General features: G+C 54.0%; 1 protein-coding gene across 2 annotated transcripts in view; it reads left to right on the forward strand.

Annotated features, from left to right (window-relative positions):
* Deaf1 (DEAF1 transcription factor) overlaps positions 1-24,167 on the forward strand; it is a gene marked incomplete in the record, with an annotated part of 24,447 nt that extends 280 nt beyond the window's left edge. The window contains 12 exon segments of one of the 2 annotated variants that reach the window (XM_013502968.1): positions 1-198; positions 4,619-4,716; positions 5,173-5,302; positions 5,452-5,598; positions 6,023-6,162; positions 6,873-6,938; positions 10,008-10,134; positions 11,032-11,160; positions 11,407-11,535; positions 13,468-13,715; positions 19,096-19,185; positions 23,694-24,167. In XM_013502968.1, coding sequence (XP_013358422.1) covers positions 1-198; positions 4,619-4,716; positions 5,173-5,302; positions 5,452-5,598; positions 6,023-6,162; positions 6,873-6,938; positions 10,008-10,134; positions 11,032-11,160; positions 11,407-11,535; positions 13,468-13,715; positions 19,096-19,185; positions 23,694-23,801 — 1,610 coding nt within the window. 2 annotated transcript variants of the gene reach the window in all.

The following is a 24,167-nucleotide window of genomic DNA, read 5'->3' on the forward strand; positions in this document are numbered from 1 at the left end:
CGGCAGGAGGCGAGGCAGAGGAACCGGTGCTGAGCAGAGACGAGGACTCAGAGGAAGACGCAGACTCCGAGGCGGAGCGCGAGGCGCGGCGGGTCACGGCCGTGGCGGTGATGGCGGCGGAGCCCGCGCACATGGACATGGGCACCGAGGCCCTGCCTGGGCCCGACGAGGCCGCCGCTGCCGCCGCCGCCTTCGCAGGCAAGTGGGTCACCGCGCACCTGCCCGCTTGCACCTGTCCCACATGCGCTTCACCAAGCACCTGCACTGGCCACCTGTGGTGCACGCCTGCTTGTCCCTCGCACCTGTCCCGCATGCAGCGCACACTTGCCCCACATGCATCACACACCTGTTCTGCATGTACCACACCTGCCCTGCATGCACTTGTTTTTCACACTTGTACACCTTTTGTGCCTACCCTGCGTACCTGTTCCATACACCTGACCCTCATACCTGCCTTGCACCAGCTCCATCCATTTGCCCCACACCTACTCCAGGCCCACACCTGTCCCACACGCCTGCCCCACACGTGCTCCACGTGCCTGCCTCATACCTGTCCCTCATATTTGCACCACAAACTGGCCCTGTACTGCACACCTGCCCCACACATCTGTCCCACACCAACCTCGCGTCTGCACCCCGCCTGTCCCGCATATTTGCTCCATACCTGTCTTGTATACCTACCCCTACACCTGTGCCGTATACTTGTTCCACACACCTGCACAGGCAACCACTTGGCTCCCACCTGCCCTGTGCCCCTGCCCGTGCTCGCACACCTGCCTTGTACCCGCCCCATTCTGGTGGCTGGCCCTGCTGTGCATGTGTGCTCCCTCATGCAGTGCTGCCCTCTGCTGCTCTTCTTTCTGGACCCCTTCGGGACCCCTCTCACCTCGCACCCTCCCTGTCTGCTCTTTCATCCTGAAAGCTGGTGGGCTAGGAGTGTCAGATGTGGACCCTACCCCAAGGAACTCACATGGGGGGCGGTTGCCTGAACAACCTGTGTGCCAACGCTGGGAGCAGGGGTATCCCCTGTCAGGCTGGCTGCTCCTTGGTCACTTGCCCCTTGGGGCTCTCCCTTCCCTGCTTCTGTCACTCCTAATTTCTCCGCACAACTCAGGATTCCTGGCCCTGGAAACCAGGCTGTGGTGGGGCGCCCTGTGGAGGTGCCCAGGTCCCTTCTCAAGTGCCACGCCCCTTCCTAGCTGTGGCTCCCAGGTGTGCACACATGCTGGGAGGAACATTGTTTTGCTGTCTCGTTGCATACTGAGCTTTTTCCTGTAGGAGCCTTGCAGGCTTTGAGCCAGCAGTGTGAGGAACCTCAGAGTACCTGCTGGTGGAGAACGGAGGCATCACAGTGCCCTTAGTGCTGTTTTCATCCATGGACTCTGGCACGATGTTGGGATTTTGGACCATGAGGTTTTTGTCATTTGTGGCACTTATTTTTCTAGGTGCAGAAAACAAATAGTATACTGCCTATTCTCACATGAGAAAAATCTGTGTTGTACGTTTTTTTTCTTCAGATTCTTTTTTTTTTTTTTTTTTTGAATGCTGGGACTAGGACTCAGGCCTTCTGCATGCTGGTAAGCATGTTGCCACTTGACTGCATTCCAGCCTTTCTGCAGATTTTTTTTTCCTGTTTTTTTGAGACAAGGTCTTGCTGTGTAGTTTAGACAGACCTTGACCTCACTATATAGCCCAGACTGGCCTCAAACTCATGGTGATCCTCCTGCCTTAGCCCAAACCTCCAAAGTGCTGAGATTCCAGGCATGCATACGGAATTTTATAGTTGTGCTTTCAATTTTTTTGTTACAAATTACTGTGGTCAGGTCACTAACTGATGTGGCAGGGCAGGCCACTCTCTTGAGGCTACCTTGGGTGCATAGCTGCTTGAGCTGTCTTCAGACCTGGGTGTAGACCCAGCTCTGAGGTGGAGCTGTGGGCTGTGCTGGCTTGAGGGCAAGGTTGAGGCAGCTGCATGTGGTTGGTGTCAGGTGGTCAGTGTGGGGTTTCCAGCCAGTGTCTGCAAGCACCTGGCTGTGCCAGACTGTCCCAAAATGAACATTCTGAAGTGCTGGGTGACAGAGGTGACCTTTTGCTCTTGCAGAGGTGAGGAGGGCAGTGCAAAGGGCAGTGGTGGTAGGGGCCTGTGGGGAGGAGGTAGGAACCACCAGCCCACCTGATAACAGTGTAGCAGGGTTTAGCCGGCTGTTAGGGAGCCACTGCGTGCTCTCTGGGGAGCATCTGTGCACGCTGAGGGCCGCAGTCCGTGTAGCCCGGCTGGGGTGTGCCGGTGGGACACATTTCTCAGGAGGCAGATTGAAGGGGAAGATGGGGGGCTGCACATGGGGTGGTGGGCCGAGGGCTGTGGTCACCTTTGGGGGTGGCCAGGCGGTGGCAGCAGAGGGGTTAGGAGCAACAGGTGGGGTTGACCCAGCTCTGTAAGTGGCACCAGTGTTCCTGTGGTGGCTGCAGGCCAAGGCCTTGTGGGTGATCTAGGGACTCAACCTTTTCCCAGCCAAGAGAGACGCTGACGCCCAGTGGTCAGTGGTGGCTCTATACAAGGGGGTGGTTCACGGTGGATGGTGCTGCATGTAAAAGGCTTTGTCAGGTAAATGGTGAAAGAATCTGTTGAAAGGTAAAATAGGTAAAACTCTTGAAGACATAGGTGTAGGCAAACACTTTCTGAACAGAGTCCTGATAGTGAAAAACAGCACCAAGAATCAACAAAGGAGATTATATCACATTGAAAAGCTTTTGCACAACAAAGGAAACTACCCCAGAGAAGAGAATCTACAGAACGGGAAAAACATTTACCAGCTGTTCCTCAGAGGACTAATATCTAGCACATACAAATAACTCAAAAAATTAGACTCCCCAAAATAAAAGACCCAATCAAAAAATAGACAAGTAAAATAGTTCTAAGAGAAGTACAAATAGTACAGATAAATACATTTTTTAAAATTCAACACCTGTGGCCATTAGAGAAGTGCAAATTAAAATAACATTAAGATTCCATCTTACTCTAGAAAGAATGGCTATCATCAAGAAATAAAGTAACACAGGCCAGGCATGGTGGTGTGTGCTGTAATCCCAGCACTCAGGAGGCAGAGGCAGGAGGATCACCTTAAGTTCAAGGCCAGCCTGGCCTGCATAGTGAGGTTAAAGCTAGCCTGTACTGTGTAGCAGGGTCCTGTCTCAAAAAACAAAATAAATAAATGAATAAAATAAAATAAAATAGTGAATGCTGGGGAGGATGCAGAAAAAAGGAATCCCTATACACTATTGGTGGAGGGGGAAGTGAAGTAGTAGATCACTGTGGAAATCAGTCTAGTGATGCCTTAAGAAACTGAAATTAGACTATGTGTTTTAGGCACACGCCTAAAATTCCAAGAAGTTGAAGTGCGAAGCTGAAGCAGGAGGAGCTCCCCAAGTTTGAGATCAGCCTGGGGTCCATAGTGAGTTCAAGGCCAGTCTGGACTGCATTGTAAGACCTTGTCTAAAAATAAAAATAAAGAGCAGGGCATAGTGGCACATGCCTATAATCCCAGCACTCAGGAGGCTGAGGCAGGAGGATCGTTGCAAGTTCAAGGGCAGCCTGGGCTACAAAGTGAGCTCAAGGCCAGCCTGAGCTGCATAGCGAGACCCTGTCTCAAAAAAACAAAAAATAAAGTAAAATAAAATAATAAAAATTAAAATAAAAAAATTCCCCAAAATTAGAAATTCCATTCAACCTAACTTTTTCCCTTTTAGGTATCTTTCCAAAGAGTTAAAGACATCATAGTATCATATTATAGTGATCCATGCCCACCCCCATTTATAGCAGCATAATTCATAGGAGCTAACTGTTAGAAACAGCCTATAATGTCCAGCAAATGAATGGATAAAGACAGTGTGGTGTTTATATAGAGTGGAGCACTACTGTGCCATGAAGAGTTACACACTTGGGTCATGTGTAGGAAAATAGATGTATCTTGAGACTGTAATGTTAAATTGAACAATCAGACACACAAGCTTAGATATTGTATGGTTTCTCTTATGTGAGAAACACAAAAGTATAGGCTGGGCATGATGACACAGACCTGTAGTCTCAGCACTTAGGAGGCTGAGGCAGGAGGATCGTTGGGAGTTTGAGACCAGCCTGGGCTACAAAGTGAGCTCAAGGCCAGCCTGAACTGCATGGCAAGACCCTGTCTTAAAAAGACAAAAAAAAAAGAAAAAAGAAACACGAAGTATAAATAAAGAACAAGATGAAAGATAGATAATAGGAAGTAGGGAGATCTTTCTCAAAAAGGAAGAGAACCAGGAGATGTGGGGAGTGAAAAAAATTGAGATGTGTTGTGTACAGGCACCAACTCCCACGAGGGACGTGCATATCACATAGTACAGACGTGGACTCATATGTAATAGCTGAGAGATAAGTCAGAGCCTTTATCAGGAAAGATGTTCCAGGAGCAGTGGGAGATTGAGATGGGCTGGAGAGGTCAGCTGCGCACTGCCGTGGAAGCAGAGTGCAAAGGTCTCGCTGGGGACCGCGTGGAGCCCCTGCTGGGCTCTGCTGTGAAGCTGTCAGTGTTCATCGCGGACACCGGTTGCGTGTACAGTCAGGTTCCTTCTGTTGCAGAAGTGACCACTGTGACGGTAGCCAATATGGGGGCCTCTGCAGACAATGTCTTCACGACGTCGGTGGCGAACGCTGCATCCATCTCAGGACACGTCCTGGTGAGCGGCTAGTGGGTGGGGCGGGGTGGGGTGGCACTGCACTTGCTGCCCGAGCAGGGGACTCCTGCTCCCGCATCCTCCCAGGCCATCATTGGTGTTCTGGTCTGGAGCCTCTTCCAGTTCCGTCTCACCAGCCTCTTTCCACGGGGAGCTGCCAGAGCTGGGGACAGTTTTTAGGAGCCTGGTGACCTTGTGGCCGGACAGGGGCAGGAGAGGCTGCACTGAGGCACATGTATGTGCTTCGGCTGGGCTCAGACCTGGGCTTGGCCCTTCCTTCGTTCGGCTTTGTTTTAAGCCTCTCAGGGACGTCTCTGGGGTGGATGTGGGATGACCGTGTCATGTCCCCTAGCTGGTGACAGGTGGTGAGAGCCTTTGTAAGGCCGTGTCCTGCCGAGGTAGGTGGTGTGCCTGTGGCTGTCCTCGTGGCTGACCCCATGGATGTGTCCTCTCGCCTAGTCTGGCAGGACCGCACTGCAGATTGGGGACAGCCTGAACACCGAGAAGGCCACGCTGATTGTTGTCCATACAGATGGGAGCATTGTGGAGACCACCGGCCTGAAGGGTCCAGCAGCCCCTCTCACCCCAGGTACCTGTGCCCCACTCCACAGCCCCTGGAGTTCATTTCTGTGGTAAATTTGGAATACCAGACAGCAGATCTGAGTGGAAAAGACAGAATTATCCAGCTAGAAAAGAGTGCCTTGCTGGTCTCGTCCTCACAGCCCCTCTTTGCCCCAGGCCCTCAGTCCCCTCCGACCCCGCTGGCTCCTGGCCCGGAAAAAGGAGCCACCAAGTACAACTGGGACCCGTCGGTGTATGACAGCGAGCTGCCTGTGCGCTGCCGGAACATCAGTGGCACGCTTTACAAAAGCAGGCTGGGCTCAGGTGAGGCCACCCTGCCTGTCTCAGGTGACCCTGTCGGGAAGCTAGGGCCAGGGCTGTGTACTGTGCAGTCCCTATGACCAGGGCCCAGGCCACCGAGGGCATGAGAAGGGTCAGGCCTTTCTTGATTGGGCCCAGTGATCTGGGCAGGTTGGGTTTGGGAGAGCCCACTGCTCACATGGCCTAGTCAGCTTGTGACTTGGGGCAGACACTCAGGGGTGTGGCAGAGCTTGCGCTGACCACAGGCCAGAGTGGAGGGGTCAGATGGGTAATCTAGGCACAGCCGGAAAGGAAACTTGGGTGGAAATTTGCCTTGGGTAGTCTTCAGGGTGACCATGGAGTCACACAGCAGGCAGGAGGTGGAGGAAGGAGTGAAAGACGGCCTGTGGGGGTGTGTGCGTCCTGGTGATGGCCACCTTTGCCTCAGGGGGCCGGGGGCGCTGCATTAAGCAGGGGGAGAACTGGTACAGCCCAACGGAGTTTGAGGCCATGGCAGGAAGAGCCAGCAGCAAGGACTGGAAAAGAAGCATCCGTTACGCGGGCCGGCCGCTGCAGTGCCTCATCCAGGTATGCACCATGCTGGGCTGCACAGCAGGGCCTGTCTCAGGGACCAGAGGCCAGGCCGGGCCCAGGGGCAGGAGGTGCATGGGCCTGGCCCTCTGGGACCTGGCTCTGCTTGCTCTGTCACCATGGCCATGGTACCTGCACCCTCAGGTTTCCATGGGACAGTGCTGGTGTTGCCTGCAGGGTCACGGGGTGTGCAAGAGGTAGTGGTCAGCACAGACACAGGAAGAGCACAAGTGGAAGCCAGGCATGGTGGCACACATTGTAACCCCTGGCCTCTGAGAGGCTGAGGCAGGAGAATGGGAAGTTCAAGCCCAGAGCTGGCAATTTAGCCACTTAGACCTGGACCCAAAACAAAAAGTAAAAGGGTGTGGCGATATAGCTCAGAGTGAAGGCCCTGAGTTTAATCCTCGGTACTGCCAAAAAGATAAAAAAAAATTCAAGAGGAAGTCAGGACACTAGCTCCTAGCAGGGGGCTGCAGCTGTGGCACCCGCTGCTGCTTCCCGAGAGAAGGGGCCTGAGCCCAGCCTGGCTGGGGAACAGCGTCCTAGAGCCTTTCCTGCCCCCTCCAGCGAGGGCGCTGTGCAGCCCAGAGTTTCTGGAAGTGACCCTTGTCCTTTGTGAGTAGTGGGGAGGTACCAGGCCTTAGTGGTCTCAGGTTGGGTGGCATGTTTTCAGCTGCTTTCACTATGCAGCACTTTCTGCCTTGTAGGATGGGATCTTGAACCCCCATGCAGCCTCTTGCACCTGCGCAGCCTGCTGTGATGACATGACCCTGGTGAGTCCCAGGCACACATGGCCTGGCCCACCCACCTCCCACCCTCTTCCCACACACCTTTGGCCTGGGTGTCCTCCTGTTCCTACTGCCTGAGCGGGCAAGCTGCAGGGTGGCCAGGAAGGTCACAGCAAGCCTGCCACACAGAGGGCTCTGTGCTGCCTCCATGCCAGCCCAGGAGCCGACTCACACCCTTTAAATGATCATAAAAGTATGTGTGCCGCTTCACATCCTGTACTTTTAACATGAGTAATCTTAGTTACTTTCTCCTTGCTGAGACATAGTGCACAATACCCAAAACTGCAAGGAAGATAGCTGGCTGCAAGGCAGGGTGGTATGGCAGGGAAAACAGCTCTTGGCGTGGCAGGCAGGAATTGGAGAGCGATCAAGGGAGGGGGAGGGAGGTAGAGCTTCTGGCCACACCCCCAGTGACCCCCTCCTCCAACCACGCTTCCCCTCCCAACATCACATTTAGCTGTGAGCTCATCAGTGGACTCATCCACCTCCTAAAAGCCCCACCAACGTGCATGTGAGGCTTTAGGGGGCGTCTAGGTCTAAACCCTAACACTGTCATAGCAGTAAGAATTCACCGCACTTGTGGGTAAGGCTATTGATGTCCTTGGAGCATCTCCTTGTCCTACACACCTATCTGTTTCAGAAGAGACCAAGATCTTCTTTGTTGGCTTTTATATCTGTTGCTGTGTAGCTTTCACAAGTGAGATACAATTTCTAAGTATGACCTTACTAGTTTCACTGGTTTCTTTATGATTAATATGTGCTATTTTAAAACATCTTGAAAGTAATTTAAAGCCAGGCCTAAGGCATATGTCTATCATCCCAGTATCTAAGCGGCTAAAGCAGGCAGCTCATAAGTTCAAGCCCATCATGGGCAAGTGAACAACTGAGCAAGACTCTACCTCAAAAAATAAAAAGGCTGGGGATATAGGTCAGTGTGAACGCCCTGGGCTCAATCTCTACCCCTGGAAAAAAACAGAAAGTTTAACTGGCGGACATAGTATTTTCTTGCGGCAAAACACCAAATATTTTTTAATTGTCTAGTTTATGTGTAAATTGAATGTGAATGTGCTGGGAAAATTAACCTTATGAAAATAACATGATTTTAGAGTTCATTTGGAAAAACTAATAGAAGGGCCAGTGTGGTAGCTCACATCTGTAATCTTAGCACTCGGGCAGCTGAGGCAGGAGGATCGCTGTGAGTCTGAGGCCAGACTGAACTACAAAGTGAGACCCTGTCTCAAAAAAACCAAATAACTAACCAGATGAGAGAAATCCCAGTGGATGGAAGCAGGGGTCTTGAGTGGTAAGGAGCAGTGAAGGGTGAGAGGGAATTGGGAACGTGTGGCAGAATCATCCGCAGTTGCTCTGAGCTCTGGAAACCCTCAGCTGTGAGTCTGAGAAAAGGTGCAGAGAAAGGAGCCAGAGAAGACCTGGCTGCTCGAGGAGACCAAGTCCACAGACCGAGAGCTCCACGGGCCGAGGGAGTTCATCTTCGGAATCCCATCGGAGCCTTAACAGAATTACTGTCAAAATCCTAGAGGTTAAAAGACACCCACCAGAATTCTTGTAGATTTTGCCAAGCTGATCCTGTGACTTATATGGAGAGGGAAAGGAACTAAAATGGTCTACACTCAGCAGAACCCTCCTGCAGGGTTAAGACCTTCTGTGTGGTCACAGCAGTCAGCGGTGTATGCAGGCTCACTGCAGACTTGCTGGGTCCCTTGCTGGGGCCGCTGGACGGTCACGTGCAAGGACGAGCTTTGGCCCAGGTGCTGTCAGCCTGGCCGCAGCAAGGGCCAAGCCCAGTGTAACCAGAGCACACTCTGTGGGAGCGCTGGGGTTTTGTGGGGTCGGGAGGCCAGCCTTAGGGACTGAGAGCTCCAGAGTCTTCCACCAGGGGCTGACTGAGGCCAGGCGGGCACTGCCAGGAGGGGCTGGCCTTCCTGGGCAGGAGCTGGCTTTGGCTTCTGCCACCTCTGCGAGGAACCCTTGGTTAACTCCCCGGACAGGGACTGTGGGCGTTAATGCCCCAGGGCTGCTTGAAAGTGGTGCAGCCTGGCTTCACAGAGAGGCCAGGGACAGAGGCCAAGACAGGCCTACGCGTTGGTGACCATGGTGCCCAGCCTGCACCCCACAGGGCATGAGACTTCAGCAGGAAGTTAGCAGGGCCCTGTGCCAGAAGCTCTGGGGACACAGGAGTCTGTGCCCACAGCTGTCGCCACATGTCCCCTGGAGCATCCAGTTCTCAGCAGAGATGTAAGTCAGGCAGAGAGGCAGGCAGGTGTGGGCGGCTGCGGCCTGGCCGGGCTGGGGACATGCGGGCCAGCACCACAGGGAGAGATGGAGGAGCCGCTGGGAAGAGAGGCAGGCTTGGTGATGGTGCATCTGAAGGGAGGGGATCAACAAAGAGAAGTTAGAAGGGAAGGAGCCAGGCAGGGTGGCGCATGCCTGTAACCCCAGCTGACCCCTCCTAACCCCTCAGGAGACTGGCTGCGGCAGGACCATCCCAAGGTTGAGGCCGCCTTGGGCTGCCTGCAGAGACGCTGTTTTAAACACTGACTTGTGTCTGCCCTACACAGTGCTGGGCTGGGGGGAGTCTTCGTCTTCCTAGCTCTGGGAAGGGGTAGTCCCTCAGGTGATACCGTGGGGGATCCCCGTGACTCTGGCCGTTTCTTTTTGCTGTTGCTGGCCTGGTTGGACTCTTCCCTTACATCTGGGTCCCCAGTCCCGCTTCCTGAGCTCGGGGCTTGCTGACAGAGTTTGGGCTGGCTCCTTTCCCCGCTGTGGTTTTCCTTGTCCTCTGCTTGGTCTGGCTTACTTTCTTGTAGGAGCCCCTGAGATGCCAGCTCCCAGCATGCTGTTGGCTGTGGTGGTGTTGGTACTGTGCTTGTCTCTTCCTATGGAGAGTGCAGAAGCAACTTCCTCCCGGCTGTACTGAGAGCCCCCTCCACTCTCTGCAAACTCACCTGTGCTGAACGCTTGGTCCCACTTTGGGTCTTGGCCCCCTTTCTGCCCCTGAGTTCTGTACGCCTCAACTCTGCCCACCTCCTGCAGAGCGGCCCGGTCCGACTCTTCGTGCCCTACAAGAGGCGAAAGAAGGAAAATGAGCTGCCCACACCACCGCTGAAAAAGGACTCTCCCAAGAACATCACGCTGCTCCCGGCCACCGCTGCCACCACCTGTGAGTTGAGGGGATCTGTTGTGCTTGCTTTGCCTGCCCTGACATGGGGCCTCGTTCCCTGCGCTGCCACCTTACCATGACGCTGGGCGTGGTCTGGTTCCCAGAGCTGAGCATGGCACTGGGAGAGGGCGCCCTCCGGGGCAGTTTTCTGGGTCCCCAGTGCGTGTCTGGTGAGGGCTGTGCAGGCCCCTTTCACCAGAGGCTCTCCCATCGGGCAGCCACTGGTGTGGACACTTTCCGAGTGAAGGCTTTCATTTTAGTTTTAGTTGTTTTTTTTTCCCTGGTACTCGGGATCCAGCCCTTTGGTAGTTTATTTTGAGACAGACTCTTGCTGGGTTTCCCAGGCTGTGCCTGAATTTTCCATCTTCCTGCCTCAACCTCCTGAGTAGCTGGGATTACAGGTGTGAGTCACCATGTTCTTTGGCTCTAGTGACTTTCATTGTGCTGTCCTGCTACGTGTGCTCTGACCAGTCTTCCTGGGAGAAAGGCGGGTGCTGGGGCCTCATTCATGACTCAGTCTTTCCCTGGCCGACTCCTCCTGCCATCTACCCGAGGGGCTGTCTGCAGGGCACTGAGTGTGTGGCCGGATCAGGAATCACAGATGGGTGCTGAGACACCTGGCTGCGTTTGTCTTCAGTGTCAAAGGAAGGCTTTTTACTTCAGACTACAAAACCTTTTCCAGATTATTTTACATTTCTGTTTTCTGGCTGAGCAGCGCATCTGCTTGGTCCCCAGCCCGACTCCACAGCACGGCTCTGTCCCTGCAGGCCGAGGTCCCTGGTCTTGCCGTATCCCCACACATTGCCTGCTTTGGCCAGTCCCTGGGGTTTGCCCGACACCTGTGTCCGTGACGCCTGTGTCTACCCAGCTTGCATGAGCTGTGCTCTGCCTTTCCAGTCACTGTGACACCCTCGGGGCAGATCACCACGTCTGGGGCTCTGACTTTTGACCGCGCATCCACTGTGGAGGCCACTGCCGTCATCTCAGAGAGCCCAGCCCAGGGTGATGTCTTCACGGGAGCCACAGGTGAGCTTCTCCAGGGACTGTCCCTGCCCCTGTCCCGTGGCCCAGCATCTTATCTGTTCGAGTGGAGCCCAGCAGGTTAGTGGTCCGGGACTTGGGGGTACGGGGGCTCCCATGTGGGCGAGACTGTGCATGGCTGTGGGTGCTCTGGGAGAGCAAGGAGGGCGGTAAGGGTGACTTTCGTCGTGCACTCCATCTCACGAAGAAGCCTGCGGCGCCACCACAGGCTGCCCTGTCTCTCGCCTACAGTGCAGGAGGCCGGCGTGCAGCCTCCTTGCCGGGTCGGCCACCCCGAACCCCACTACCCCGGCTACCAGGACAGCTGCCAGATCGCGCCCTTTCCTGAGGCTGCACTGCCCACGTCACACCCCAAGATAGGTGAGTCTCTGTTCTCAGAGTAGTTTGGTTTCTGCTGTGCAGGGGATAGAACCACAGGGGCTCAAGTTCCTGGCACACTCTGCCGCTGAGCCATACCCCAGCCCAGAACTGCATCTCAGGAAGAAATTTCCCAGTACAGTGGACTCACGTGGGTGTGAAGCATGGGGTGGGGCTGGCAGGGTCACTAGGTGAAGCCTCTCTGTCCCTGCCCCTTTGTGTGTGACTGCTTTGAGCACGGAGGCCACTCACCACACAGATGGAAGTGCCTGGCCCAGAGCAGTCGCAGGTCTGGGAAGAGGGTGGTGTCTGCCGTCTGCCTTCACATGAGGACAGACCCTACCGCCACCCTGTCACAGAGAAACACTGCTGAGGGTAGAGAGACTCAGTTTATCTCCTCATAGCTCAGAGCGCAGCATCAACACTTTTCTGTTATTTGCACTGAGCTCCAGGCTTTGGACCTGTTTCTGTGTCTGCATCTCAAAGGTACGCGCAGTCGCTGAATCTCAAAGGTGTCAGGCAGACCCCAGGAACTGGCCAAAGCAGGCAGTGTGTGGGGTTATGGCAAGACCAGGGACCTCGGCCTGCAGGGACAGAGCCATGCTGTGGAGTCGGGCTGGGGACCAAGCAGATGCACTGCTCAGCCAGAAAACAGAAATGTGAAATGCGAATGGCCCTTTCTCTGCTGACGGCCAGCGCATGCTGCACTGTGTGTCACTGTGACGGGCAGTGAGGGAGGACACACTTTCCTGAGTTTGAAACACCTCCCCTTCCCAGCCCAGACTTCTGTTCTCAGGCTGTACTCAGATTCTACCTTCTCCAGGCTCCTGTTGGCCCCACCTGGCTGGGCACTGTTCTGCCCTGGGCAGGGCCATCCTGACGGCTCTGCTTGTTATGGGATCCAGTTCTCCTGGGCCGCTGAGAGCGCTGTGACACCTAGGGTATTCTGGTTGCTTCCTGCAGTGGAGGCATCTACCCTATTTGCCCCCAAGGCTGGATGGGTCTGGGGGTCACCAGTGCCAGGGAACAGGTCCTTCATCCTGAACTCAGTCCTCTACCCTTGTGGTCTTCCTGCCCAGTGCCTTGTCCTGGAGAGCTGTCCTGCAGGATGTCCGCACCCGGGGCTGCATATGGGTGCACAAGCCTCTGCCATGTGTCGGGTCAGAGATACCAGACATGGGGCAGGGCTGGTGAGAGCTTTGGGTGCCTCAGCTCTCGTCCGTAGCTGCGGAAGGTGACCTGGGCTCTGGCGGAGGACCTGAGGACCTGTCTCCCACTGTAACAGGAAGTGGCCATTGGGTCCCGAGGCCACGGAGCTGCCCTTCCTCATCGTACAAGGCTTCCTGTCTCAGTGGGTGCTGCCCGCTGTCATCCACGCTGCAAGTGCCCCAGAATTGGCCAATGGAGTCCCTGCGCATGGCTGGGCTCTGCCTGCCCTCGTGGATGCATCCTTGCTCTGTGGCCCAACCACTCTGAGTCTCCTAGTCCTTTAGGAACCTGGCCTTTTGGCAGCAGCGGGTGCTTCTGGTCCTGGGTTCCAGCTCTCATGCTGCCTCGTATCTCCTCCAGGCCCTGTCTCCTACCCACAGTAGGTGCCAGAGAATGACCTTCAGGGGCTTTTTTCCCCCAAGGGCTGGAAGTCAGTGTCCCAGTGCATTCTGGGTACAGGGCTGTGCCTGCCCCCTGCAGGTGGAGCATATGTGTGCACTGCACTCACAAGCGCACACACCCACCACTACTCCAGTCTAACCCCTTGGTTGCTTGCAGGCCCCCTTGCGTGTGTGCTCCCTGCTTCTCCAGTGGTACTTCAGCAGCATTAGGAATGTGATGTGGTGCTGGGTGTGGACATGAGTCCAGGCCAGTCCGGGCAGCATCAGGCTGTGTCCTTAGGGAGCCCATGGAGAAGGTGCCCTGACCTCCAGTGTCCCTCCCCAGTGCTCACGTCCCTGCCCGCCCTGGCCGTCCCGCCCTCCACCCCCACCAAGCCTGTCTCCCCGGCGTCTCTCAATGGGCTGGAGATGACGGAGCCTCGGAGCTGGCTCTACCTGGAAGAGATGGTCAACAATTTGCTTAACACAGCGCAGCAGCTGAAGACACTGTTTGAACAGGCCAAGCAGGCCAGCACTTGCCGGGAGGCCGCCGCGACACAAGCCAGGATGCAGGCTGACACAGAGCGGAAGGAGGTAAGGTGGGCACAGGCCCTGAGGCCTCCTTGCCCAGAGTGTTGTCACCAGCAAGGATTCCCTCAAGAGAGACCCCTGCCATTGACCCCATAATGGGGAGTGAGCCCAGGGCCTTGCACGCTGGGCAGGTGCCCGGCCGTGACTGCAGCCCGTGCCTCTCTGGCTTGTTTTTGTGCAAGATCTCAGGTAACGGATGGCTAATATCTCCCAGATGCTGCGAGGGTTTGGGATGGGGTCAGTTGGTGGCTTGTAGAGGAGGTCACAGCATCATCCCACACGGGCTGCTCTGCCTGGCATCACAGGGAGTATGGAGCAGGAGCTGGTGGGCGGGCCACAGGCCACAAGAAAGTTTAGCACCGGATTTTCCAGTTCTGGTGAATGCTGTTGCCTTCCACCAATCAGAGAGTCTGATCTTACACAGGGTTCTTTAATGTGGGGTGAATTTGTCTTCAAAGAAGAAAATATTTCCACTCCTAGAGATAGAGAAAGCTTTAGATACTTTTTTTTTTTTTCTTTTTGAGACAGGGTCTCACTATGCAGTTTAAGCTGGCCTTGAACTCACTTATGTAGCCCAGGCTGGCCTCAAATTCGCAACAATCCCCCTGCCTCAGCTTCCCAAGTGCTGGGATTACAGGTGTGTGCCACAATGCCTGGTGTTAAATACTTTTTTTAAAAGTACAATTCCAAACTAAGACCTACTCCATGCTATAACCTAGAAAACAGAAAAGTTTAAAGAAAACGAAACCAGTCATTGCTGTGCCAAAAGATGACAGTTAAGGTTTTCTGTATCCTTTTAGACTTGGTAAAACTAGATGTAAATTTTGTCTGCCAGAGTGCCTGGGTCTGAGCACGTGGCCAGTGGGCTCGGGTGAATGTGTTCCAGTCACAGAAGGATGCCTGCCTGGCAGCTCCTGGTCCTGTCCTGCTATCCCACCCAGACTCTGGCCCTGGATCTGCCATCAGCAGCACCTCTGACCCTGTGGGGCTTGGTGGTGCTACGTGGCTGCACCTTTCACGTCACTGCTTTTGTTCAGCATCCTTTTTCTGAAGCTTGAGGTTCATTTTCCTCCCAGCAGCCTCAGGAGAAAAGTCCTCTGCCCGAGCTGCCTTGGGGATTAGCCGAAAAGCCGGGATGGTGTAGATGTAGGGCTGTTTTATACTTTGACCTGGGTTGTTGAAAAATATGTTTAAATTTCTTTCTCTTTTCTTTGTTAATGTCTTTGAGACAGGGTCTAGCTCTGCAGTTCAGGCTGGCCTTGAGCTCACTTTGTAGTCCAGGCTGGTCTCGAACTCGCAACAGTCCTCCTGCCTCAGCCTCCCGAGTGCTGGGATTACAGGCATGTGCCACCTCATTTGACCTGAATTTTCAAACAGTTGAGGATTTTCTAGATTTCCTTTTACAGTTGATGCGGGTGGAGGGCGCTGGGGGTGGAACCCAGGGCCTCGCAGGGGCTGCGAGCCCTCTGCTCCTGAGCCTTACCCCAGCCCTTTGTGTATTTATGTTGCTGAGTTGCTGAGCTGGGCTTGAACTTGGGAGCTGCTCGGGGTGGCCTTGCCTGAGCAGTGTCTGGATGTCCACAGGCAGTGCAGGCCGAGGAGGGCCACGTTAGCTGTAGCAGAAGCTTTTTGAGACGTGGTCTCCTGTGTTGCCCAGGCTGGTTCCCAACTCCTGGGCTCCAGTGTCCTCTTGCTCTGTCTAGCAAGTAGCTGGGACCACAGCTGCCCCACTGTGCTGGGCCAGTGAGCTCGCGGTTCTGATGGGGACAACATGTCCAGGAGGCCGCAGTGTGAGACTAAGCCAGGGTTACAGAGACAACCTGCTGGGCCCAGTGTGGCAGCAAGGTAGCCGGTCCCACCTCGGCCTCGTGGTTGAGTCCCGGGGAGGGTGAGGCCCTGACACTGCCTTGCGCCTGGGCCTGGGCCTGGCCTGTGCGTGGTGAGCCTCTATCACCAAGACCACAGTGACGAGGTGGACACGCTGCTGGGCAGAGTAAGGCCCTGGGCCCTGGTGAACCAGTGGATGCTGGGCTTGGGCTGTGAGTCCTTGGGAGCTAGCTGTGTAGGCGTCTTGTGATCAGCTGTTGGCGTTGGCAGTGTCTGTCCTCCAGCGTAGGTGTGGTGGGCAGTGTCTTGGGATTTGGGGGGTGCAGGGTGATGAAGGAGCATGGGTGGCTGTGGGTGGGTACAGCACAGGTGGTTTCCCTTGCCCCTGTGAAAAGTGCCAGGTGGTTTCACTAGGGACTTCGTGAAGAGCTGTCTAAATGTCAGCTGCTTTCAAATGCATTTCCATCCTCTGAGCCTGAGGCACTGGAGAGCGCAGAGCAGGAGGATGATCAAGTGGACGGTTCTCAGCGAGCAGAGACCCCAGGTGGGGTCCCATGTCCAGGAGCAGGAAGGGCAGAGTTGGGCATTTACCACCTCGCTCAGGAGCCCCAGGAGACAGCGTGAATGAGGGCCTCACACTGTGGCCTAGACCTTTTATTTGGAATTTCATTTTATTTTATTTATTTATTTTTTGGTAGTGGGAATCAAACTCACGATCTCGAGCTTGCCAGGCAGGTGCTATGCCGCTGAGCTAAATCCCCAGCCCTGGAATTTAATTTAATTTAATTAATTAATTTATTTATTTATTTGTCTGTCTGTCTGTCTGTCTTTTGGAGACAGGGTCTCGCTATGCAGTTCAGGCTAGCCTTGAACTCACTTTGTGGCCCAGGCTGGTCTCAAACTCGCAACGATCCGCCTGCCTCAGCCTCCCAAGTGCTGGGATTACAGCGTGCACCACCACCCGGCTGGAATTTAATTTTAAAAGAAATAAATTCAGCCCAGTTGATATTAATGAGGGGATTTTTGGCAGTTTTAGTGGAAAATTTGCATTTGTGTGTGTGTAATTAGTTTTGCCATGGTTAAACAGGGCAGAAGAGCATATGTCCTTGCTGTCAGGGGCACAGTGCCCAGCAGCTGCCACTGAGTGGCCCCAGGGCCTTGGGTCAACTGCCATGGCCTGGCACAGGCCAACCCTGTCCTGGGCCTGTCCCTGTCCTGAGCCTGTCCCCACTGTTTCTTGCTCCTTCTCAGCCTTCTGGCTCCCTTCCCAGCTTTCTCTGTAAGAGTGAGATCCTGCTCAGCACAGGTGCCGGGAAGTGGTGGCCAGTAGGGTGACGCAGAGCCTCCCAGGGCTATGCCAGTCCCTGCGGTCAGGCAGAGTACCCTCTACTCCATGTGAACCCGATGCCCCCAGGCCTGATGGTGGGTGAGGAACACGGCCCTGCTGGTGTCCATCTCGGGAACTGGGGAGCTGACTGCTGACCACTCTGATGCCACTGCCTGTTCCCGAGTCTGGGGAGGTGGTCCTCAGAGCACCTGTCTGGGCAGCAGGGCGCTACCTGGACACACTGTCTCCACAGCCTCAGGAGGGAGGGGACTGCCAGTGACAGCCCCAGGCCCGGGACCACAGAAGGCCGGAGCACAGGGACGCGTGGGGGATGTGAGGAGGCCTGGCAGCCAGGGACAGGGACAGGGCTGGGACACAGGCAGATACCGGCTGCAGTGCCTGCAGACTGGCCTGGCGCAGGACGGGCTGTGGACTGGAGGCTGTCTGGGGTGGAGCTGCAGCCCTGGCCAGCTGGGGAAGGTGCCCTTAGACTGATCCCTTGATCGGCTTACCAGCCCCAGCCTCTAGGTGGACTTGGGTGTGGGAGTTTCCTGTTCCTCCCGCTGCTGCTCCCCGGTGACACAAGCCTCTCTAACTAGGGTGTGCCTTTCTGTCCTCAAGAGCAGGGGGCTCTGCCCTGCCCCAAGGGAGGAGCTCACGCCCTCCTGGCCCCCAACCAAGTCACCTTCCCCCATCAGATCCCTTCCTGGGCAGTTCCCAGGCCCCAGGCATTGGGTGGAAACAGCTCCACTTGCCATGGGCAGCTGGCTGGGGCTTCACTCAGCCATCAGAGGCCCTGGCTTCTGAGGTGAAGAGCCAAGGGTGAAGGGACAGCTAGCTGTCACAGAGACAGGTGTGCACCACTCTATGCCTGGCTCCTACGTTTTCAAGTTCAACCTTGGGGTTATTCCCAGGTTATTTTTATTTAAATAATAAAAACAGTATTGGGCTGGGCATATAGCTCAGCGGCACAAGCATCTGCCTGGCAAGCGCAAGGTCCTGAGTTCAATTCCTGATACAAAAAAAAAAGTATTCCTTGATAAAGAATTAGTAGGTCTTTTAAAAGGCGTGGTGGTGCACGCCTGTAATCCCAGCACCAGAAGGCTGAGGCAGGAGGATCCCTGTGAGTTCTAGACCTGCCTGGGCTACAAAGTGAGCTCAAGGCTAGCCTGAACTGCATAACAAAACCCTGTCTCAAAAAGACAAGAAGAAAAAAAAAGTGATTTTTTTAGGGTAGGTGTTGTGGCACACAGTTGTAATCCCAGCATTCGGAGGCTGAAACAGGAGGATTACCACAAATTTGAGGGCAGCCTGGGCTACAGAGCGAGACCTTGTCTCAAAAATAAATAAATAAATGTGATTTTTGGTTGTTGTCCTTATTCTCCGCTGGGACCTTGCCCTTTCCAGACAGGACCCTGCTCAGCCATGCCACTGGGCTATATCCCTAGCCTCCATTGGTTCTTGAAAGAAGGTGGTTAGGCTGGGTGTGGTGCAGCACACTTGTAAATTCAGTTACTTGGGAGACAGACAGGAGGATCTGGCCAACTTAGCGAGACCCTGTCTCAAAATAAATGAGGGCTGGATGTAGCTTGGTGACAGTGCACTTACCTAGCTTGCAGAAGATGCTAGGTTCCCCCTCTAGCAGTGCGAAACAAAAAAAGTAGAACAAAAGCGGCTTGGTTCCCACTCGTACTTGTACTGTGTCCCCTCTTGGCCAGCGGTGCTGACAGTGATGTGGCCCACTTGGCTGCTGGTTCTTCCCAGTGCCGTGTTGGGAGTTGACACTCAGGCCACGCTGCATGCCGTGCACATGGAAGTCCCTTGCGGTGTTGAGTGGCAGGGCCTGCGTACCTCTTTTCGAGTGCCAAGCCTGGGGTCTCCATGCTCACACTGCAGAACTGCGCAGCAGTTGAGGTTGCTGGGGCTATGGCCTTCGGCCTGAGGCTCTTCTGTGTTCCCAGGTGACCCGCGGGCAGTCACCTGCCCGTGCCTGGAGGTGTGGATGGAGCGTGGCTCGGGAACCACATTGAGCTTTGTGCTTCTGTTGTCCCCAGCTGGGTTTTCTGTGTAACCTGGCGGACAGGGTCCTTGTGGTGTAGACTGCTGCAAGTGCAAGGCAGGAGCAGGGTCTGGAAGACGGTGCCAGGGAGGGGACGTATCGGAGGCCAGTCTGTCCCTGCGTGGTCTGTCCCTCGAATCAGGCCGCTGATTGCCCTGTTCCTCCTGCAGCAGTCGTGCGTGAACTGTGGCCGGGAGGCCCTGAGCGAGTGCACTGGCTGCCACAAGGTCAACTACTGCTCCACGTTCTGCCAGCGCAAGGTAGGTGCTGCAGCCGGTGGGACCCCCCCCCCCCCGTCCCTTCATGGTTGGTCGCTGCGCCTGTTGTTCCTCAGGAGGCCCCACAGCGGGCGGCCTGGGGCTCCAAGGGCGTCCCCAGCACCAAGGCACCATCTGAGGCCGGCAGGTCAGGTAGAGCCCCACAGAAATGATGGTGCACAACCTGCTTGTCCCTCAGCTCTTGGGTGTCAGGAAATTAAACGTTTTTCTAGACCTACAAATTCTGTCTCACACCCCTATTTCTTACTTCACCCTCCCTCAGGGACAGTCAGGGACCTATCGTCTGTCTGTTCCTTTGGCCGTCCGGCATTTCCCAGCCAGGAGTCATCCCGTGGCCTTGGTATCTAGCTGTTGCTCACTGTGCTTCTGGGACTCCTCCCTGTCGTGGACCAGCCAGGCTTCACCTCTCTTGTTGCTGTCCAGTCACATTGCCCTGTGTGGTGGAGTGCAGCTCACGCGTGCACACCTCAGGCGTCACCTCTGCACTGTCCCCGGCCTGGCTGGAGACTGTTGGAAGGACACGTGTCTCTGCGTGTCAGGGTGGACACCTGGGAGGGTTTTCGGGTCCCATGGTGAAGGTGTGTTCAGGGTTATGGAGAAACCTCAGTCTGTTGTCCAAATGACATTCCCACAGCATGTCGGCTCTGTCTCCATGTCCTCACCAGCATGGCTCCTTTGGTCACGGCTGTTCTATTGGTGATGTGTGTCACATTGACGTGACTGTAGCCATCTTGGGTCGTACCCAGGAGGAGCACCCCAGAGTGACCTTAGCTGGTATTCCCTGCATAGTTTCTCAGCAGACCTTAAGGAGGTAAAACCATTATGTATGTATCATCTGGAAGCCCACACCCTCAGCATCTTGCAGTAGGTTGTGTCCTTTTTGTCAGTCGGTACTCTAATATTAGAGTCACAGGTGCAGCTCTGCAGCTGGACCCTATGCCCCACTTCTGTCAGTAAGTCCCCAATAAATTGCTTTCTCTGTGGTCTTGGTTCTGGCTGCCTCTCTAGTTTCTCACACCTGAGGCTGGTCCTCATGCCCTGGGACTAGGTGGTTACAAAACAGGTGAGATTTGTGTTGGGGTGAGTTCTAATTCCCGTTTTCCTAACAACTCATAAGCCTGGGCATCTTTGGTACATTCACTAAGCATTCATATATCGTTTTTGGTGAAATGTCTCTTCAAATCTTAGCTTTTTTATTTTCAGACAGGGTCTCATGCAGGTCAGGCTGGCATTGAGCTCACTATGTAGCCCAGGCTAGCCTCAAACTCCTAGTAATCCTTTTGCCTCAGTCTCCTGAATACTGGAATTACAGGCATGTGCAACCATGCCTGGCCTCTTGCCTATTTTTTAAGTTGGATTGCTTCCTTTCTTTTTTTTTTTGGTCTTTTTGAGGCAGGGTCTCTCTATGCAGTCCAGACTGGCTTTGAGCTCACTATGTAGCTCAGGCTGGTCTCGAACTCACAACAATCCTCCTGCCTCAGCCTCCCCGGTGCTGGGATTATAGGTGTGCGCCACCACGCCCGGCTGCTTCTTTTCTTATGGAATTTAGAATCCTATATATTTTGTATATAAGTTCTTTATCACATATATGCTTTGCAAATATTTTCTCTCAGTCTATGGCTTGTCTGTGCTTTGTTCATTTATGGTTTTGGTGCTAGAGATTTGAATATAGGGCTTCACACAACCCAGCCCCTCCCTTTTCTTTTTGGTACCAGGAAGAACTCATGACTTCGTGCTAGCTAGGCAGGGGCTGTGCAGCTGAGCTATATCCCCCTTCCACTTTCTTAATGATGTTTCTTTTTTTTTTTTTTTAAATGATGTTTCTTGCAGGGTAAAAGTTTAAAATTCTGATGGTGTCCAGTTTATCAAATTTTTTTATGAGGACAGTGCTTTTGGGCATTGTATATTGGGACTTTTGGTGTTGGACCTCAGGAGTTTTGTCTAACTCAGGGTTGGGAAGATTTTTTTTTTTCCTGTTTTCTTCTAAAACTTTTGTTTTTTTGTCTTTTTGAGACAGAGTCTCACTATGCAGTTCAGGCTAGCCTTGAGCTCACTTTGTAGTCCAGGCTGGCTTTGAACTTGCAACGATCCTCCTGCCTCAGCCTCCCAAGTGCTGGGATTACAGGCGTGCGCCACCACACCCGGCTTCTTCTAAAACTTTTATAATTTCAGTTCTCAGGTTTAGAGTTATGATAGGTTTTTTTCTTGATGGTAGGAGGAGGAGTTCAAAGCCATTTTCTGCAAGGAAATATCCAGTTGTCCCGCCAGCATCTGCTGGAAAGGTGACCTCCCCGAGGCGAGGCTCTGTCGAGTGCTGACTGCAGGAGGGAGGTTGCTTCTGGAGCTGGCTCTGCCCACGGACTCTGTGCTGCCTCCATTACTGTTGCTGCAGTGTGCTTTGCAGTCAGGAAGTGAGGCCTCTTGCTTTATTCTTTCTCAGAACTGCTCTGGCTATCTTACATTTTCTATGCATTTTGGTATCAGCTTGTCACTTGGTGGAAAAGGCTTACTGGAAAGAGTCCCAGCCTGACTGCTGAGTCTAACCTGTGAAGACAGAGTGCCTCTGTTAGGGTTTTGTGGTACCCAGCACGCCCATCTTCTCTTGCTGGCTTCCTTCCAGAGCTGCTTATTGGTGGGTGCTCCTTTGGAGTTGTTTTCTTAGTCTCGTTTTCAGATGCTTACTGCAAGGGTACAGGAAAACATTTTTGTGCTGTGTGGTTTCATTGGGGCCATGTCGCCTCTGAGTAAAGATTGTTCTGCCTTTGCAATCTAGGAGCCTTTTCTTTCTTTCTGTTTCTTTTCTTTTTTTTTTTTTTAATTGTGCTGCTACACCCTCTAATCTAGTGCAGTGCTGAAACATGTTAGGGGCAGAAACTCCCACCTTGTTCTCCATCTTAAGGGCAGACAGTTTGGTTCTTCATCCTTAACTGTAATGTTGCCTTAGGTCTCTTATCGGTGGAGGGGCTTCCTTCCATCCCCGGTTGAGTTGCTGTTGCTAATGCTGATGTACCCTGTCAGCATCTACTTCAGTGACCTTCGGGGGTAAAGGCAGCCCTGCCTGCCTGGGAAAATCCCTTGGTCATGGGATACCATCCTGCTCATTTCTGCTTGATTTGTTTGTAACTTTGTTGAGGGTTTTCGGTGTCCATATGTGAGAGATGGGTCCACATTCTACCCTCAATATCCATCTGGCCTACAGCTATGTCAGGAAGTGGTGCGCCTCTTCTGAAAGACTTAGGTGATCACTGCTGTTTCCTGCCAAAGGTTTGTTGGAAGCCACTCACAAAACCAGCCAGGCCTGGACTTCTCTGTGGAGTAGCCTGAAGTTAGGTTCTGTTGCCTCTTGAGTCGGTGTTGGCAATACACAGCCTTCTGGGAACCTGTCCGTTTCTTTAGGGCTGTTGGATTTGTTGACATCAGCATGTCTGTGGTGCTCCCTTAATACCCTTTGGATTTCTTTGTGGCCACTTGTAAGGCCTCTGTTGGCAGTGTTGGCAGCAGGGACTCGTGTTTCACAGCTGGAGCTCCAGGTTTGTCCACCCTCAGGATCTTAGCAGTGAGCCAGCTCTTGGTTCTACTGTTCCCATACTGTTTTCCTGCTTCCCGCTTCCCTGACATCCGCTCTGCTCCTTCCCTTCCTCCTGCTGTGCTTGGTTTGCTCTTGTTTTTCCCAGTACTTGGGATGAAAGTTTATGTTGCTAACTTGGTGTCTGTCTTCTTTCCTAATATGCACATTTAAAGGGGTGTACTGTTCCCAGTACACCACAACCCTAGCACTATCATGCACAACTTGATGAGTTGTATTTTCCTTTTTATTCACGGAGCGCTAGGGTGTAGCTCAGGGTAGAGACCATCTAGCATGCTCATAAGCTGGGCTCAACCCCCAGGAATGCAAAAATAAAATGTGTATTTTGTTTGTTTGTTTGGAGACAGGGTCTCAGTGTGCAGTTCAGGCTGGTTTTGAGCTCACTTTGTAGCCCAGGCAGGTCTAGAACTCACAAGGGTCCTCCTGCCTCAGCCTCTCAAATGCTGGGATTATAGGCATGCACCACAACACCTAGCTAATTTTTTTGTTTGTTTGTTTTCCAGTATCAGGAAATGAACTCATGACCTTGCACTTGCCAGGCAGGCGCTGTGCCGCTGAGCTAAATCCCCAGCCCCTAATTTTTGTTTTGAGACAGGGTCTCCATATGTTGTCCAGGCTGGCTTTAAACTTGTGATCCTCCTGCCTCAGCCTCCTGAGTAGCTGGGAATATAGACGACCCACACCACAGTGCCTGGCTGAGAATCTTGTTTTTAAGCCCATCCTGGTTGTTGTCTGATCCAAAACAGAAACCTCAGGAGTGTGGAGAAGGCTAGACCCCAAGAGGGCTGGAGCAGGAGTGGGGAGCACAGGTGCTGGGAGGATGTACCTTGGCCCAGCAGCTCTGGGGGCGAAGGCCTGGGCACCCTCACCCAACCCTGCCACACCACGTCTTGCTCTGCCCCAGGTGCTGTCCCACCCCCTGCTACGTGGCTGTTGTCCTTACCTCCTCACAGGACTGGAAAGACCACCAGCATGTGTGTGGTCAGTCGGCAGCCGTCACCGTCCAGGCTGACGAGGTCCACGTGAGCGACAGTGTGGTCGAGAAGGTCACCGTGTGAGCCAGGCACTACTCTGCCTCCCACAAGGCCGGAGGCCCTGTGGACCGTGCGACGTGGAGGGGACCAGCAGGAAGCAGCTGGTGGACGGGTTCCCGCAAGCTCCAAGCCACGGCACCCTTGCACATGGGCTCCCCACCCGGAACGCCTGGACGGGACAGACCAGGTCCCCACCCCTCACGGTGCTCTCACCTGGATCGTGGGCATGCGGTCCCCACGGTGTCCCTGTGCTGCAACACGTGTACATACGTGCTGTGTCTGTTGATAAAGTTGTAAATAAAGTCCCCACCCGACCCAGCGCCTGATTCAGGCTCAGACAGCCA

Source organism: Chinchilla lanigera, unplaced genomic scaffold (genome assembly GCF_000276665.1).
Source record: "Chinchilla lanigera isolate Chin_1 unplaced genomic scaffold, ChiLan1.0 scaffold00075, whole genome shotgun sequence".
NCBI classification, from domain to species: Eukaryota; Metazoa; Chordata; class Mammalia; order Rodentia; family Chinchillidae; genus Chinchilla; species Chinchilla lanigera.